The following is a 15,741-nucleotide window of genomic DNA, read 5'->3' as shown; positions in this document are numbered from 1 at the left end:
CGTGTTTCAAGCATTTCAAAAGCTGAGGTTCTAGGTGGGCCACAAGTTTCACGCTTGCGCACTCTCTGCAATATCATATAAGAAAAGAACATATTTAATATTGGGTAGTCGAAAAAGTCTTTTCGTCTTTTGTCAATAGATGTCGTTGCAGTCGTATATCTCCAGTGCTACCAATGACATCAGAAATACGAAAAGACTTTTTCGACTACCCAATTATTTTGCATCTCCGAAGAGAAAAATTACCTTCCAATGTGACATCCTAGTCCCTAAATGGGCACGTCAAGCATCTAGAAACTGTCAAAAAACTAAGAATTTAGAAATTGTTACAATCAAATATCGATATCTTCTCCCATTTCACTTTTAAACAACAAGAATCTAAACAGAAGAAATAGAAAAATCCGAGGGGGCTAGTAAAAATAAACAAACTTCCTATTTGCCATCAGTGGTAAATTAATTTTAATTTATAATGATTGGGGCAATAACACCAGGGCAGGGTGAACGTCGAAAGCTATTTAATATTTCATTCTCAGTCCCGCTTCATCTGGAATTTCTGCCTTCCAGCCAAATGCTGGATTCTGATCGGTTGCCATGCCGAATCGCAACCACAAACCTCCGTTTAAATGCACAACAAAAACGATACATAAATAAATGAAATGGTAAACCCATAGACCTAACAGATTCACCCACAATTCTACCCTTTCTAGATAAGAGTCGTTCTGCCAGCGCACGAAATGTTCGAAACGTATCCTATTGACCCACGAGTATTAGCAACTTTCCTGACCATTCCATGAGGGGGAGGTTGGAGTTCCCCAAACTAGGATTTGAAAAAACTGTAATCAAACGAAAGCTTTCGATTTGAATAGCTGGCCCCCGGCGAATTGCTTAGCTAGTTAACAAATATATGTATTTGTATATATAGTATATACGTTCCCAAGAGAGGTACCAGCACGAAAATGGTTAGGTAACTAGTTACCAAACCCTTTCAAGACTTCTTACACACAAAAAACTCAGGAAGTGGTCAAAATTTACCAATAGACGAGTGAAAGAAAATGGCGTATATTCGCCCACGAGCCGAAAATAGCAAAGTTCCTGACTGTTTGGTGTGTTCACTTCATAAACACAAGATTCTGTATCAAATCGCGGTGAATGCAGAACCTTTGCAAATCACTCCACATTTTTCTATTCTTCACAATATTAATTCTAGTAATCAACTATTGAATAGGCGCCAATATTTCAAAGTAAAAACTATTTCAAAACAATTAAGAAAGACTTACACCACAAGTTTTCGTAGTCAAATTACTTTTGAAAAAAGTGTTTATGGATCGTTGTTTGAAGCAAACGTTTATAATGATTACGACACACGGGAAATAATCCATAAATCAAATTCGTTAACGTCATTAAACGAACATTTATTAATTCATTCACACACACACACACACCGAAAATGAACACAAAAGAAATTACATAATTTCGGTAATGAGTAATTGCTTTTCAATAATGCATCGTAATGCGCTATAAAATACCGATTACCCGACGGCTTGTCGGCTGGTGAATCAACTGCGGGGATTGCGAAGGGTTAAATATGGCAGCAACAAGTTGTACGAACATAACCGGTAAACATGCACACCTATATAATTTTACGTATTGTAGACACAGTCATTAAAACAAAGCCACAAATAGCACGCGGCGATCAGCTGATTGCGTTTGTGCCGATCGTCAAGACAATGAGGACGCCTCAAGTCGAGCAGAGAAGGGGACGCCGCTCGATGACAGCTAATGGTCGCATTAAAAGCGATCAACATTTTTTTGTTGTGATTTCATCTTTGAAATTGCGTTGGCGCTCATTGCCGCTAACGAAATGTCTCTGCCAAGGAAATGACACACGCTTGGCTGCCTACGCCACGGAGACGCCAGAGGGCCGTCGATGGACTGCCATGAATGGCGAAAACGACGAAAAGGTGTGTGCAGAAGCAGAAGCAGAAAGAGACAGAGTGGTCAACCAACAAAATAACATAATGACCAACTGACTACTTTGCAAGCGCCATTGCATGTGCGTGCGTCTGTGTGTGTGTGTGTGCCTGTGAAGTAACAGTGAATGGGAGAAGTCGTAAAAACTGACGCTCGAATGAATATTGAAAACAACAACGAACGACAGCGCATAACTTTAAGTGCCGCCAATAAATGGCCAAATGATATGTTAAAGAAGAAGACAGTGTCTGCCACACACACACTGGCGCATCACATCATTGTGCGCACAAGTGGCTGCTGCTTGCGGCAGTTAATAAAATTTAAATGTCAAAATCGAATGTAGTTCAAGGCCAGTGGCTGACGGCATCTCAACCGGCCGGTGAATGTCTCAGACCTGTAATTAAAGGTCCGCCAAGCGCAACTTTACCCATGAGCTGTTTGTAAGTTCCGCAAGCGTCCATGCGAATTCGTGTCACAGCGCAAGCTTAGCGAATTTGACTTAGCATGCTCAAAAAGTCATTATTTTTCAACTCAAAACCTAAATGGTTTCGCCTTACTATGCAGTCTCAATATATTTATACCAAATTACTGACCAATAAACGATTGTAATCTGCAAGCTCATCCAAAAGCGAACTCATCCCGAATATCCACTTTGTCTTGCCGACAAATTAAAAGTTTTCTGCGCCGAATTTTCCGCTGAAAAGCTTGTTGACACTGTCTGGCCGCTGTGCAAACAGTTAAATGGATTTGCGAATTTGAACGGGAATCTTAGACACAGTTTTCCTTAAAGCGGCTGCATCCGTTGAGTTGCCGCTCATTGCCGCGAACAAGAGAAGTAATCGATTGAAAACGTTTAGTAGACTCTATGAGTTGAAGACTCTGTAAGCAAACTGTGGGGTCAATTAAAATGCTTTGGCGGGCGGATTTAAGCACTTTAGTTCTTCGCTGCTTTTTATAAGCCATTGGTGAATGTCAACGCTGGACAAATATTGAATGATGAATATAAATTTCGCAACCGTATCCTGCAACCCTTGAAGAAACTAAATAATTGAGTAAAAGCGTTTGAATAGTTTTTAGTTTTAATTAAAATACGTGGTGCCCAACAATAAGAACGACAGCAAAAAAAGAGCGATAAAAAACGCCAGCAGACTAAATACACATAAGCAGGATTCAAGGGGCAACAAACCTTTTTGGTGTAATTGATACTCTACTTGCACTTGAAAGCTTCTTTTGTACGCCTTTCGCAAAGCGCATTAAAGGCGCAAAGTACTCGGCTGCTCTTTTTTTATCAAGTACCACTGTCAATGTCAAGAAGCACGAGCGAAAGCAGTCAAGCGCCTCAATTACTGCGGCGAACGCTTCAATCCTTCAAGCCATTGTTGCAATCCTTTTTGTGCGTCATTCAAAGCGCAACAATGAGTGCAACACAAAAACCATATTGTTATTTTTACATAAATTTCCAAGTCTCGAGTTCGTGCGGTGTCAGTGTCCTTATGTCTTACGAGGGTGCAAGTAATGGACGACGCCAGCAAACTGTGCATAAGCCAAGGCATAATGGGAAAGTGGCAACAATTTCATTTTAGTCGCCTCCCACACAAATTGCCACTGAAGAAACCATAGAAGAGAGAAATAATGGAAGCATCTTTAATTAACTGGTTTTCCATATGGCCTGCCTCATGCCTCAGTGCAACGCCATCATACCCAAAACAGTATCGACGCTGCAAGAGGCGCTCCACCACACTTTCCACCTCGCGCTGATTCATGCCATTTTCCTATTGGATTTCAGAGTGTGCGGCCAGCACAAACCAGGTCAGGCGATTTGCAAATTGGTCAATGAAGAAGACAAATCACAAAAACAAAAAACAAGAATACTTATAATCAAATAGCGTATTCGCCATTCTTTAATTGGAGAAATTCTGCTTACTCGGGGACACTCGTTTCCCTGCCCGGTCACGTGAGGTACATATTTTATTAATTGCTCTACTTGTTTGTTGTTGCGATAATCTACCGTTACCTGTACGTGTGTACGTGTGTACCTTTTGTGTTTGTTGTGCCATTCATTCGCTTCGCTCACTCCATTCTCATTTCCATTCGCCGAACTACGAGATTTCGCATTTATTTATGCAGACAGATGAATGTGTCGCCGGCGTCGCCTGCGTCGGGGCGTATACGTGATTTCCATTCAAGCGGCGCCTGATGAATTGTGCAGAGCTTGAACGATTTCTGCTTTACTGTTTGAACTGCTCGCTGATTAAATGCAAATTTTGCTGCCATTGCGGTTGTTTATTCTTCGCACCTTTCTAAATGCTTCGCATTCATTGCACGCCCCTCCGCTCGGCGCACTTTTTTGCTCGCAACGACCGATTGACAGATTTCTCTTTATATGATCGATTTATGGCATTTCGTGTGCGCTAAACTCTAACCGAATGCGTTTGCATTTGTAATCGTAGCGAACGCGCGTTTTTTCTTCATTTTTTGGTAATGAGCAAAAATTCAACTTATTTGGCATTCTAGTCAACGACCGCATGGGAACTCTTCAATGGAATATCCAAATAAACTCTTCAAGACCAAGCGAAAGTATACTGTCAGCGCCTTGTGAAAGTGAACAGATAGAAATCAGAATACCCCGAAAATATGGCAAACATCGCTTTTGTTTTTTGAAGTTTCAGGAAAATAAATTCAAACTTACCACCAGTGCGCTACTTGCCAGGAATTATGGTGGCAAGCGATCTCATTGTGCATTTTTCTTCTAACGCTGCCGTTGGCTTAACTAGGTTAGTCGTATTCACAAAATTTACCGACTTGGAAGAAGCTATTTCAAGGGTGGATTATATTTTCATTACAAGATCAGACATAGGAAGTGGTGAGAGGACAAAAACGTATAGCGTAAAAATTAATAGTTTGAGAAATTGCGGTTGATTATGTTTCGAACCCTTTGGAAATTGGTATTTTTTAACCACTTACTGAATCTTTTTTGAGAACAAACGTTATATCTTGAATCATACCACACTTTCATACAGAAAAGCCCGGTAAGCCTTTGTCGCCTGCAATTGCAATCCAGTCAAACTTAAGTTGTTCTGTACAAATCTATGAACTTCGTGGCATTAATTTGCCCATCAACTGTGACGAGGCAATAAAAAGCATCAGGATGAAATGTGTATGTGGCACGATCATGAATGCCACTATGGCACAACATTTCACTCAAATTGGTAAAGTTTGCGCTGCAAAAGCGAAAATAGTGAAATAAAAGTTGTCATTAAATAAATTCTTCTCGAGCGAGCACTAAACTATTTAAAACATCGGCGTTGAAAGCGTTCGCCTATTTCACAGGCGCACACCTGCAACACAGTGCCGTTGCAGATGCTTATAAGCACACTTTCGGGCCAATTATGTAACAAAAATGAAATTACAAAATATGAGTCTCGCATTTTATGGATGTAAATGTGCATAACAACACCACCAACAACAACAGCAACAACAGCCGCAAAAGCAACAATAAAGTGTGGCGAATTGACAAAGTCGCTAACTCGTAAAGTGCTGAAAATGCGAAAATGCGAACTGGTAGAATGGCGAATTGTGCCAAGTCGACGATGCGGGCGGCGGATGGTGGGCCCATCGGTGGCGGAGTGGCAGACGAGGAAGCAACAAAATGCGAAAATGCCAAAAGTTTTGAAGTGATGTGCGAGTAGCGCAATAACTACTGCCAATGCCTTTCTATGGTCCCGATGTGTTTGCGTGTGTGTGTCTGTGTTAGTGTCGCAGCTAAAGTTGGCATACCATAACTACGATTTTGACACCAATGCTGCGGATCCCTCCACAGGTTTCCGTAGAACGGTGTCAACAGACCAATTTTTCGCACTGCAAAGGACTTGAAGAGCGAAGCGGCAGCACTGAGCTAAGGCAGGAATTAAAAGCGAAAATTTTGCAACAAAAGAAGTACATGGAAGTGCGGCATGCTCTCTGACAGCAGTACACAAACACAACAGCACCAACAACAATAACTCCACTAAAAGGGTACACAAAGGCGTTGATTGTTGCGTAAGACTTGCGCACTGGGCGTGCGAAATGGCTAATTCACCGTTCAACTTTAAGTTGTTCAATGGCACCCGTCATCTAGAACAACAAACAGACGTTAGCAAAAACAATAAAAACAGCATAATTGTCCCAGTCTTCTAGCCGAGAGAACCCGCAGCCATGGGTTTCAGCTTTATGGGCTTACTCAGTCGTATACACATGCACATCCACATATGTATGTATGTATGCATTAGACACTTTGTATTCTGCGTTGGGTGCCACTTTTCACATAAACAATGTGAACTCAATCCTTTTCTTTGCTAACCACTAAAAGGCAGGTAAAACTCATGAAAGACCTCAAATTTTCCACTCAGACTTCCTTTTGTGTTTTGTTTAAACGGACCTAATCGCAAGCAATACTATTCGTAGCTAAGCGAACGCTCAAATGCAGAAAACTCAAATCGAGCTCTTTGTTCTTTTCTCTCTTTAATCCTTTCCGTTTTTCGTTTTGTTTTTGCAGGTGGAGAACCGCGCGCTACGCTTACGCGAAGTGGCCACCGCAATGCAGCAGTACCAGGACGAGCCATTCCCCTCGGCCGCCTCCGCACACGGCGGCAGCAGCAGTCAGAGCTTTGGAGGCGCGGCACATGACATCAATCGGCTGCACCCGCTAGGCGTCGGCAATAATGAGGGCACCGCTGAAGAGCCCGGTGGCGGTGTCGGCGGAGGTGGTGGTGGTGGTAATATTATAATTATCGGCACTGGACCCGCGTTTCAATCGCGCATCGGTGGGCTTGGCCTGCATGCGTATGGCGCGGCGGGTGGCGCAGCAGATCTGGACGAGGACACAATGCGGCTAAATGGCAATAGTGTGTTCAGTAGTAGTAGCGGTGCAGGCGGCTCGGCTGTGGTTGCCAGCGCCACTGGTGTACACGGCTCGCTGACAGCGTCGAATGGCCGCAGCGCTGGCGACTGGGAGTACTTCGATGAGGCGGGCTACATAAAGGGCGGTGCGCTGCGTACCGGGGAGGATCCCTACATACGGAATCGATTCAACCAGGAGGCCAGCGACGCGCTACCGAGCAATCGCGATATTCCAGATACCCGAAATCCAATGTAAGTAGAAAATCGGTAATTATAGGTTATGGATTTTAAATATAAGAAAGATAGGTATTTACTTTAAGATTTATCGAATATGAAGAAACATAAAGTTTTGAAGCAATACATTCACAAACTATGTATGCTCGTGGATATGCTCCTTGTGTAGTCGATTGAAAGTTGACACTTTTCCACTTTGGAACCCAATCGCTTATACGTGGAACTGCGTTTGTGTTAAAAATAGACGGCAAAACGGAAATAGGACAAATGTGTAATGACGTGTAGCACTAACAAGCCGCGGCTCAGCGGCGGGTGTGGCATGTTGGCCAAACAAAAAGCATATTGAGCAAGCTGATTGCATCAAGCACAGCCCAGTGGGGGCCCCAACCGCCCCTCAGTATGGCAATGCCTCTCAAAATGCTTGCCACTAATATTCAGCAAAATGCGATAGAGGCGGGTTAAAGGCGCTCATAGCGCTGCAAATTGTTGCTATAGATAGTGATAGTTCGAGCTAAAGCCTGTGTGCAACAACAAGCACAAAGCATACAAGTGCTACATTGTTGTTATGTTGACAAGGAAAACAAAACATTGCAAAAAATGCAAGCCCAGCCAACAACAAACACAACAACCAGCACAGTAGTTTATTATGGAAATAGAAAGGTTGCTTGCATGCTTGCCATGCAACACTCTCCGCCTTACGCTTGCCACATATGCAGACACACAATTAAAATGACAAGGCGAAGCACAAGCACACACACACGCACCTAAGCAGCACATACACGCAGGGCTTCCTATAGCTGCAGTGCTGAGGATAACTGTAAACACTGCGCTCGTATTGAGGCCAAAACGAGGTTGACTGCCGCCGTCAAGTGTCTGAACGCAATGCAGAGAATGCCAGCGCAGCCAATGAAGCAAGGCAGCGTGAGTGAGTGTGTGTGTGTGTGCTGAAGACTACAATTTAAACACTTTCCGCTCGAGCAGCTCTCTTTAGTCTTTGGTTGCAGGCGGGATGACAAATTTCCGAAAATTTGTTTCCTAATTGCTCGCCAAAAGCAAAAACCAACATGGACAATTTCTAATATGGAGTTAGTAAAATAGTCAAAGGCGAAAATTGCTTTTCTCTGATTAAGAGTTATTTCGGAAACTTAGCAACGCACTAAAAAAGGTGGTTGGGATCAAAGTTTTTCATTTGTATTTATTCTCTGTTTAAAACTTTCGAAAATTAATACAATTTCATGCTTTATTATAAGCTTTACTTAGAAGTCTTCACTTATACATGCTAGAATAAATTCTGATTATACCCTCGAAACTTCTCTCTCTCACAACTAGCAAATGATTTTGATTCATTGATTCTATTTTTAAGCCATTTTGAGATCTGTGAGTTAAACGAATGCAGCTCAGCCGTCACCAGGTATAATAATATGTCATCTTTTAGAGTATTGTCTTATATTCTAAGCCTCAACCTTTTGCATGGACATCACTCATACGACATGACAACCGTATACCGGGATCACACATACGGCTATATAGCTAAAAATGTTCTTATAAATTTAAAAAGCTCAGTTTTCTGCAACCAAATTCTCTTGACTTATTTACAATGATTTCCTTGTCCTCTTTATGTCATCTTACCATCAAATATACACAGCCAAGCCCCGTTGGTGGCGTTGACAAAATACCCACTATCCTTCAAGCTGCAACTGAACCGAACTGAGTAAGCGAATATGCTTATACACAAACAAAATCTTTCTCTCGCAGAAAATCAATAAGTCTTTTGCTCGAAACGCACACACACATACTCATACTGCCAAACAAGAGAGGAAATTGAAGCGCCGCCAGATAAGATCTTTAATTTGACCTAACGAACTTTCATGGCTCGCTTCGTTAAGTGTTTCCGGCGAGTGAGCGGAAATTGCAGTGCATTTTATTTCGACCAAAGAAGACCGCTACGCTCTAAAGCTTTAAGATGTTGCGGTCTCGTTTCTCTCATATTTGGCCTTACTTAGGCTTTGCGTTGCAAGATGATAATTTCAATTAGCTGCGAACACAAGCCTGCAATTATATTAGAATTTGCAATTGTCTGCGTGTGTACTATATATCGTACATTTACTGCAACTGTTGCTTGTTTGCCGATGGGAGGAGTGCAAGCGATCTTCCCAAAGGAAATTTCATTAGCTTCCAACACACACACACGCATTGTGGTGAAAGCTGAAACAGCTTAGGAGTTATGATGACATCGAATGGAAGGTCCATTGATTCTTCATGAAGAATTTCATGCTAATGCGCTCATTTATGTCCATACACACCCACACACTCAAACTCAAGAGCAAGTGCTTGCATACGTGCGAGTTCATTGAAGAGCAGGCTGTGTGGATATGTGGATAGAGGGTCCATTAAAAGCACATTAGCAGGGATTATTGCTTTAGTGTTGAAGTAATTGATAACAGCTGTCCCAAATAGCAGCCGCAAACCCAGATTTGCTGCCCGAACACACGCACATATGTGGACTTTTGAAGTTAAGACGGTGAACTCCATGCATGCATACCCAAAGGGCGGGGTAACGGCATGCGTTCGCTTGGAAACACATATCCAACACACCCATAAGTACATCTCTACCGTGCCACAATTGGTTGCCTGTCACAGGGCTTGCCCCATCTCACAGAAGCACTTAGCACACATACAAACTCACACATACGCACACATGCCAACTTGCTCGAAATCCCGCACTGCCGAGTGTGCAACTGTCGTCGTGTTATCCTGTCGGTACTCCATTTGAAGGCTCGGTGCCTTCCCGTTGTCTCCTGCTCCATTTATTCCCGACGTGCCTTGTACTTGTTTATTGATTTCGCTTCGGGCTTTTTCGATTTCGATTTTGTCATAGCTTAAAAGATTTCCGTTGTCGTTCTTTCGACTGCACATAAACGATTTTCTCCCGCCCCTTGCTTCATGCCGCCAAATCCCATTTCCCAAAAGTGTGGCATCGCCACAGATCCTTTGTAGATTGGCAGCAAAATGTTACAGTAACGGTAATGTCGAGACATACATACAAATCACATGCTCATGTGTAACTATGTAAGTGTGCTGAATTAACATTATTGTTGTGCGAGTTCTTTATGCTCCACAACAGCAAAAATGCACACAAACAACAGCAAACAAAAAAATAAAGCGGTATTTCCATTCTTTATATTGATTGCGTGCCGCCTTGTTGACAAAAGTATTTGGGTTTTCCAAACAAAGTAAGGGTGCCATCACATAATTACTGCACAAATATAACTTTCGGCTCGTATTTGGTCTTGACTTACGAAAAATGCTTTATTTCCAATTAATTTGGACTTCAAATTTCGCAAACCAATGGCGGCGGAATCCCAACTTATATGTATATAATGTAAGCTTTTTGGCTTCATTTTAATTACTCTTCGTTTCTTCCGACAGGTGCCGCAACAAAAAGTATCGTGAGGACCTGCCGGAGACGAGCGTCATTATAACATTCCACAACGAAGCTCGCTCGACGCTGCTCCGCACAATAGTCAGGTGAGTGAACTCCCGCCAAGCAACAAGAAATCCTCAAAATTAAATTACAAATGACAAATCCAGAAGCATACAAACAAAGGCGCACAATAAATTATTTCATCTTGACCTTTGCAGCGTGCTCAATCGCAGTCCGGAGCATTTGATTCGAGAGATTATTCTAGTCGATGACTTTAGTGACCACCGTAAGTAGCCAACACACACTTCACAGATCTCTGCTATACTCGTAAATACCTACAAAAGCCCAAATTAAATAACTGTCTCTCCACATCCCAACCCATTCTCTTTCTCACCTCCTTTCAATCCGCGAAGTTATTAATTTATATTTGTATTTATGTAGCGGAGGATGGTCTGGAGTTGGCCAAAATCGACAAGGTGCGCATATTACGCAACAAAAAGCGGGAGGGTCTTGTGCGTTCGCGTGTACGTGGCGCGGACGCGGCCGTTGCAGGCGTGCTCACCTTCCTCGACAGTCACGTGGAGTGCAATGAGAAGTGGCTGGAGCCGCTGCTAGAACGGGTTCGCGAGGACCCGACACGTGTCGTCTGTCCGGTCATCGATGTCATTAGCATGGACAACTTTCAGTATATTGGCGCATCGGCAGACTTGCGTGGTGGTTTCGATTGGAATTTGATTTTCAAATGGGAGTACTTGAGTGCGTCCGACCGAGCGACGCGGCAAAACGACCCGACCACTGCCATACGCACGCCCATGATTGCCGGCGGGCTCTTCGTCATCGACAAGGCGTACTTTAACAAGCTCGGCAAGTACGATATGAAAATGGATGTATGGGGCGGCGAGAACCTCGAGATTTCCTTCCGCGTGTGGCAGTGTGGCGGCAGCTTGGAGATAATACCCTGCAGTCGGGTAGGACACGTATTCCGCAAACGGCATCCGTACACCTTCCCTGGTGGAAGTGGCAATGTATTCGCGCGGAACACAAGACGCGCCGCTGAAGTCTGGATGGACGATTACAAGCAGTACTACTACGCTGCAGTTCCGCTGGCTAAGAACATCGCGTATGGCAAGTAAGTGGAAGCCGAGCTTTTGAGGCAGGGGACATGGATGTTTGCTTGTAAATTTATTATTTTCATTTTACATTTATTTATTTGCGCCTTTGCATTTCTTCTTACTCTTTTTCACTCGTTCCCGTTTTTTGCTGCTGCTACTCCCTTGGGTTCCTTCGATTGCATGTGTATGCAATGCACTGTTTACAGCATCGAGGACCGGTTGGCACTGAAGGAAAAACTGCAGTGTAAGCCATTCAAGTGGTATCTGGAGAATGTCTATCCTGACCTGCAAGTACCGGAGTCATTTGAATTCGGTCAGTTCAAGCAAGGACCCACCGACTGCTTGGACACCATGGGCAATTTGGTGGATGGCACAGTGGGTAAGTAATAGCCGCATCACAACAAATACCTTTGAGTAAGTCATTCATGAAATTTTCTCAAAAATATGTGCATGCTACAATTCAGTTGCTTCGTAGGTGTTTCTATTGTTGTTATTCGTAATTGACTCAAGAGCTGAACAGACTTGTTTGTAAACATTTTTTCTGCTGCGCTGTCCTCTCTGGTACTTTTGTCAAATATTTGAGCAGCGCATTGCAGTTCATTTTATTTTGTTTGATCTTAGATATGCGTTCCCTGAAGTAAAATTCACTTAAAAATTAAAATTTTCCCTGAATGTAAATGCCGAACGTTGTTCAGAGTTGCCAACCGCAACTTTTCAAAGATAGCGCTATCAACGCAGAAAATTAACTTTCAGAAGTTATTGAATTCATTTTAGTCCAAGAATCGAAATTATAACAGAAGAAATTCTCAGCCGATTGAAACTAAAGAGTCAAACAAAACAATCGGTTTTCAATATACAAAATCAAATCAGCATATTTCTTCCGTGAAAAACTTGCTACAAGCCCCCAACCATCATTCCCAGGGCTTCACGCCTCCATTTCTAACATACCCTAATAATTTCTTCATCAATATGGATTTAATCCGCCAATCCTGTGAGAAACACCGCGCACGTGGCAATCCTATTATCGAATTTGCCGCTGCGTTGCTTTAATTAATTCCGCTCCATTGAGCCGCTACATTTCGATGTTTCCGGCGACTACAAGGAAGCAATGAACTTTCGCTGACAAGCGAGCGCAATCTTATTTCGATTTTTCTTTTATCTCTGCCAGTGCCCTCCATATCGTTTCTGCTTCGATGATTAAGGGAAAATGTAAATGAAACTGCAAATAGGACAAATAGGATTAAAATTCTCATTTTTCCTTTTTCTTTTCTTTGCTTCGTTACGAATTCTCGTGCGATTTTCATTACATCAACTGACGCCCTGGATAGGCCTCTTCCAATGCCACAACACTGGCGGTAACCAGGAGTGGGCCTACACGAAACAGGGCCAAATCAAGCACGACGATCTCTGTCTGACGCTCGTGCAGTTCGCACGCGGCTCCGAGGTGGTGATGAAGGAGTGTGATAGCTCCGAGAATCAGCGCTGGACCCTTCGCGAAGGCGGCTTCTTACGGCACAATAAGCTTAACGTTTGTCTGGACTCACGTGATCAGCAAGAGCATGGTGTGACCGCACAGCGTTGCAACTCGGCATTGGAGACGCAGCGCTGGAAGTTCGTGGCGAACGGCAAGTATGCGTGAGATGAGGCTGCGACAGGCTCAGCGAGGATAACGATGATGACGTTGACGGCGACTTCAGAAACGGAAACAGAAACAGAAACGGAAGCGGAGAGTGAGGTGGAAGCAGATGCATGGAATGTGTCGATGAAAGACTAAACGGGGATCTCACTCTTTACACGACTACCTACTCACATATATATATGTAAAAACACAATCACACCTAACACGACTGCAGAAACTATTGCTACAATAATAACTGCTGCCACCAATTAAAGCAAGAGATGGAGTACTGACGCAGAGCGATTAGCCAAACCGCCACAAACACATACACTCTCACACTGAATACTACGACAAGGCCGAACAGAAGGACATTGAGTAATCAAACGGACAGTCGGCTAACACTTAAGTAGAGCTTGCAGGCTTGCCAAGGCACCGAGGAAGGATACGTACTCACCAGGGAAATGATCATTTAATGACGACACAAGTAATGAAGAATAATAAGGGACACAATTATGCATAAACGAGTAAACAAGCACGAGCGTAATATTAAAAAAAATTAATGGATCGTTGGTCCAGAAGCAAGCAGCATAAAGAGCAAATGCGGAAGGAAGAGAGACATGACAACGGCTACAGCTCTCAACTAACACACATACTTGTATGAAGACGAACATTTGTGAGTTGAATTTACACGCGTATTCGTAGCAACAAGCGGTGGGGGCAGCGGGGTGAGGTCTCACATCACGACGTTCTGGCAGCCGACAGCTGGCTTTTCTATGAAGCATAAATTCACGAGGCAGTCACGCTGTTGCATGCAGCATGGATGAGAACAAGTAATTTTGAAAAAGTGCGGTACTTTAGAGCTGTTGAGGTGGAATTAAATATTTAGACTGATTTTTTTACGTTTCGTAACTGTAAAGTTTCCTTCATGAATTCACACTGCGCACTTTTTGCATTCCAAATGGCAAGCAATTCATTTGCGTTTGTCACACATCCGCCCTACGACGCGTAAAATCACATTATACACACTCACACACGCACATAAGTTCAAAAATTCCACGCCATCACACATCCCCACAAATGAAGAAAGATACAACTGAAAATCGCCCTGCCTTTTGGAGAGCGAAAAACTCTTTGCTGTTCAAATGCAAACTGCTTTCTCAAATACCGAATTCTCCTCACACTTACTGTCATTGTTGTTGCACTTTCGTCTACCTGCCACTTGCTTCCTTGCTGGCAAATGTGCCCTTCCACAATTCCACAACGTCAATTAGCCAAATTGATACATCGTTTGGGTTCCTCAGAAAATTGTTGTTCAAAATGTTATTGTTTTTTTTTTAATCTCACACACACACCAGCTCTCGAATCATCCCATCATACAAACAAACAACAACAAAGAATAAATAGAAATAAAATGATAGAAAAACGTTACCAAAAGTTAAAAGTAAAAGTGTTGAAGAGAAACAAAGATTTGTCACTAGATAAGCATCAATTAATTGCAGATTATATTTGAGAATGTATTGTAAATAAAGCATAATTATTTTAAATAAATGTTATTTATATTGAGAAATGAAAACTATTGAATAAATGAAAATGCGAGCTGTTTAGTTATGAAATACGATTTTAAGTAATTAAGACTTAGTTACTATTAAAAAATTATTGAAAAAAAGTAAAAGCTATAAAAATAAATGAAAACGTAAATGAAATCTGCATACGTGTGTTTGTGCTTACCACTATATGTATATGTATGTATAGGCTAAGGCTCAAAGCGAAAGCTGAAATGTTTATTGACAAAAACTAAGCGAAATTCCAGAAGAAGAAGCGTGACACATGTCATAGGGCGATCGAGAGCGAGAGGCGTTTAGATGTATATGCCCATACATAGTGCATGTTTATATGTTTGTAAATTTTACGTGCGTTCATATGTATGCATGTATGAACGATGTGAGCTCCTTTTACAGTTCAACACAATAAAGCGTAAACTAAATATTTCAAAGAAACAAAAAATACATATATTAAATTAAATCATAAGTAAATAAAAAATGCATTTTTGCTCAAATAGAACTTTGAAAAAAGAATCATAAAAAGTTAAGTGTTTTTCTCAAATTCACATGGCCTGAAACCTTGTAAGTAATTTGTTGTATTTATTCATGTATGCAACTTATAGAATGCTGCAGGCATGCTCACTTACTCCTATATACGAGCATATATTCCCTTTCAGGGGCCACAACCGCTGATGTATGGAAGAATGTGTTTTTGGCGGCGAAACATCCAATAATCAATATTACGTGCAGTCAATTTGCAAATTTTTAAGCCTGCGATGGCAAAAGCATAATCACATATCTGTATCCAAGGCTTCTATTGGAATTTGATCGCAAATAGATTTTCACAGACGGAATTCCAAAAATTTTCACAAACACTCTCGCCATAATTTAACGCGTGCAGCGTCAAAGCAGCCAGCCACGTCATCGCTCCTATTGGCGACGCGCAGCATTTGAGCAGATGAGACA

The 15,741-nt window shown here is 42.3% G+C and overlaps 1 protein-coding gene across 1 annotated transcript in view; it reads left to right on the top strand.

Moving 5' to 3' along the window:
• The window catches only part of LOC120768034 (polypeptide N-acetylgalactosaminyltransferase 2), a 75,729-nt gene extending 60,422 nt beyond the window's left edge, over positions 1–15,307 (top strand). Inside the window, exons 3-8 of the mRNA XM_040094526.1 lie at positions 6,503–7,098; positions 10,510–10,608; positions 10,723–10,790; positions 10,946–11,633; positions 11,823–11,995; positions 12,945–15,307. Of these exons, the coding sequence (XP_039950460.1) occupies positions 6,503–7,098; positions 10,510–10,608; positions 10,723–10,790; positions 10,946–11,633; positions 11,823–11,995; positions 12,945–13,255 (1,935 nt within the window). The 3' untranslated portion in view covers positions 13,256–15,307. The remainder of the gene's footprint in view (positions 1–6,502; positions 7,099–10,509; positions 10,609–10,722; positions 10,791–10,945; positions 11,634–11,822; positions 11,996–12,944) is intronic.
• The last annotated feature ends 434 nt before the right edge of the window (positions 15,308–15,741 follow it).

This window comes from Bactrocera tryoni, chromosome 2 (genome assembly GCF_016617805.1).
Source record: "Bactrocera tryoni isolate S06 chromosome 2, CSIRO_BtryS06_freeze2, whole genome shotgun sequence".
Lineage (NCBI taxonomy): Eukaryota > Metazoa > Arthropoda > Insecta > Diptera > Tephritidae > Bactrocera > Bactrocera tryoni.
This window is presented reverse-complemented; position numbering and strand designations above follow the sequence as displayed.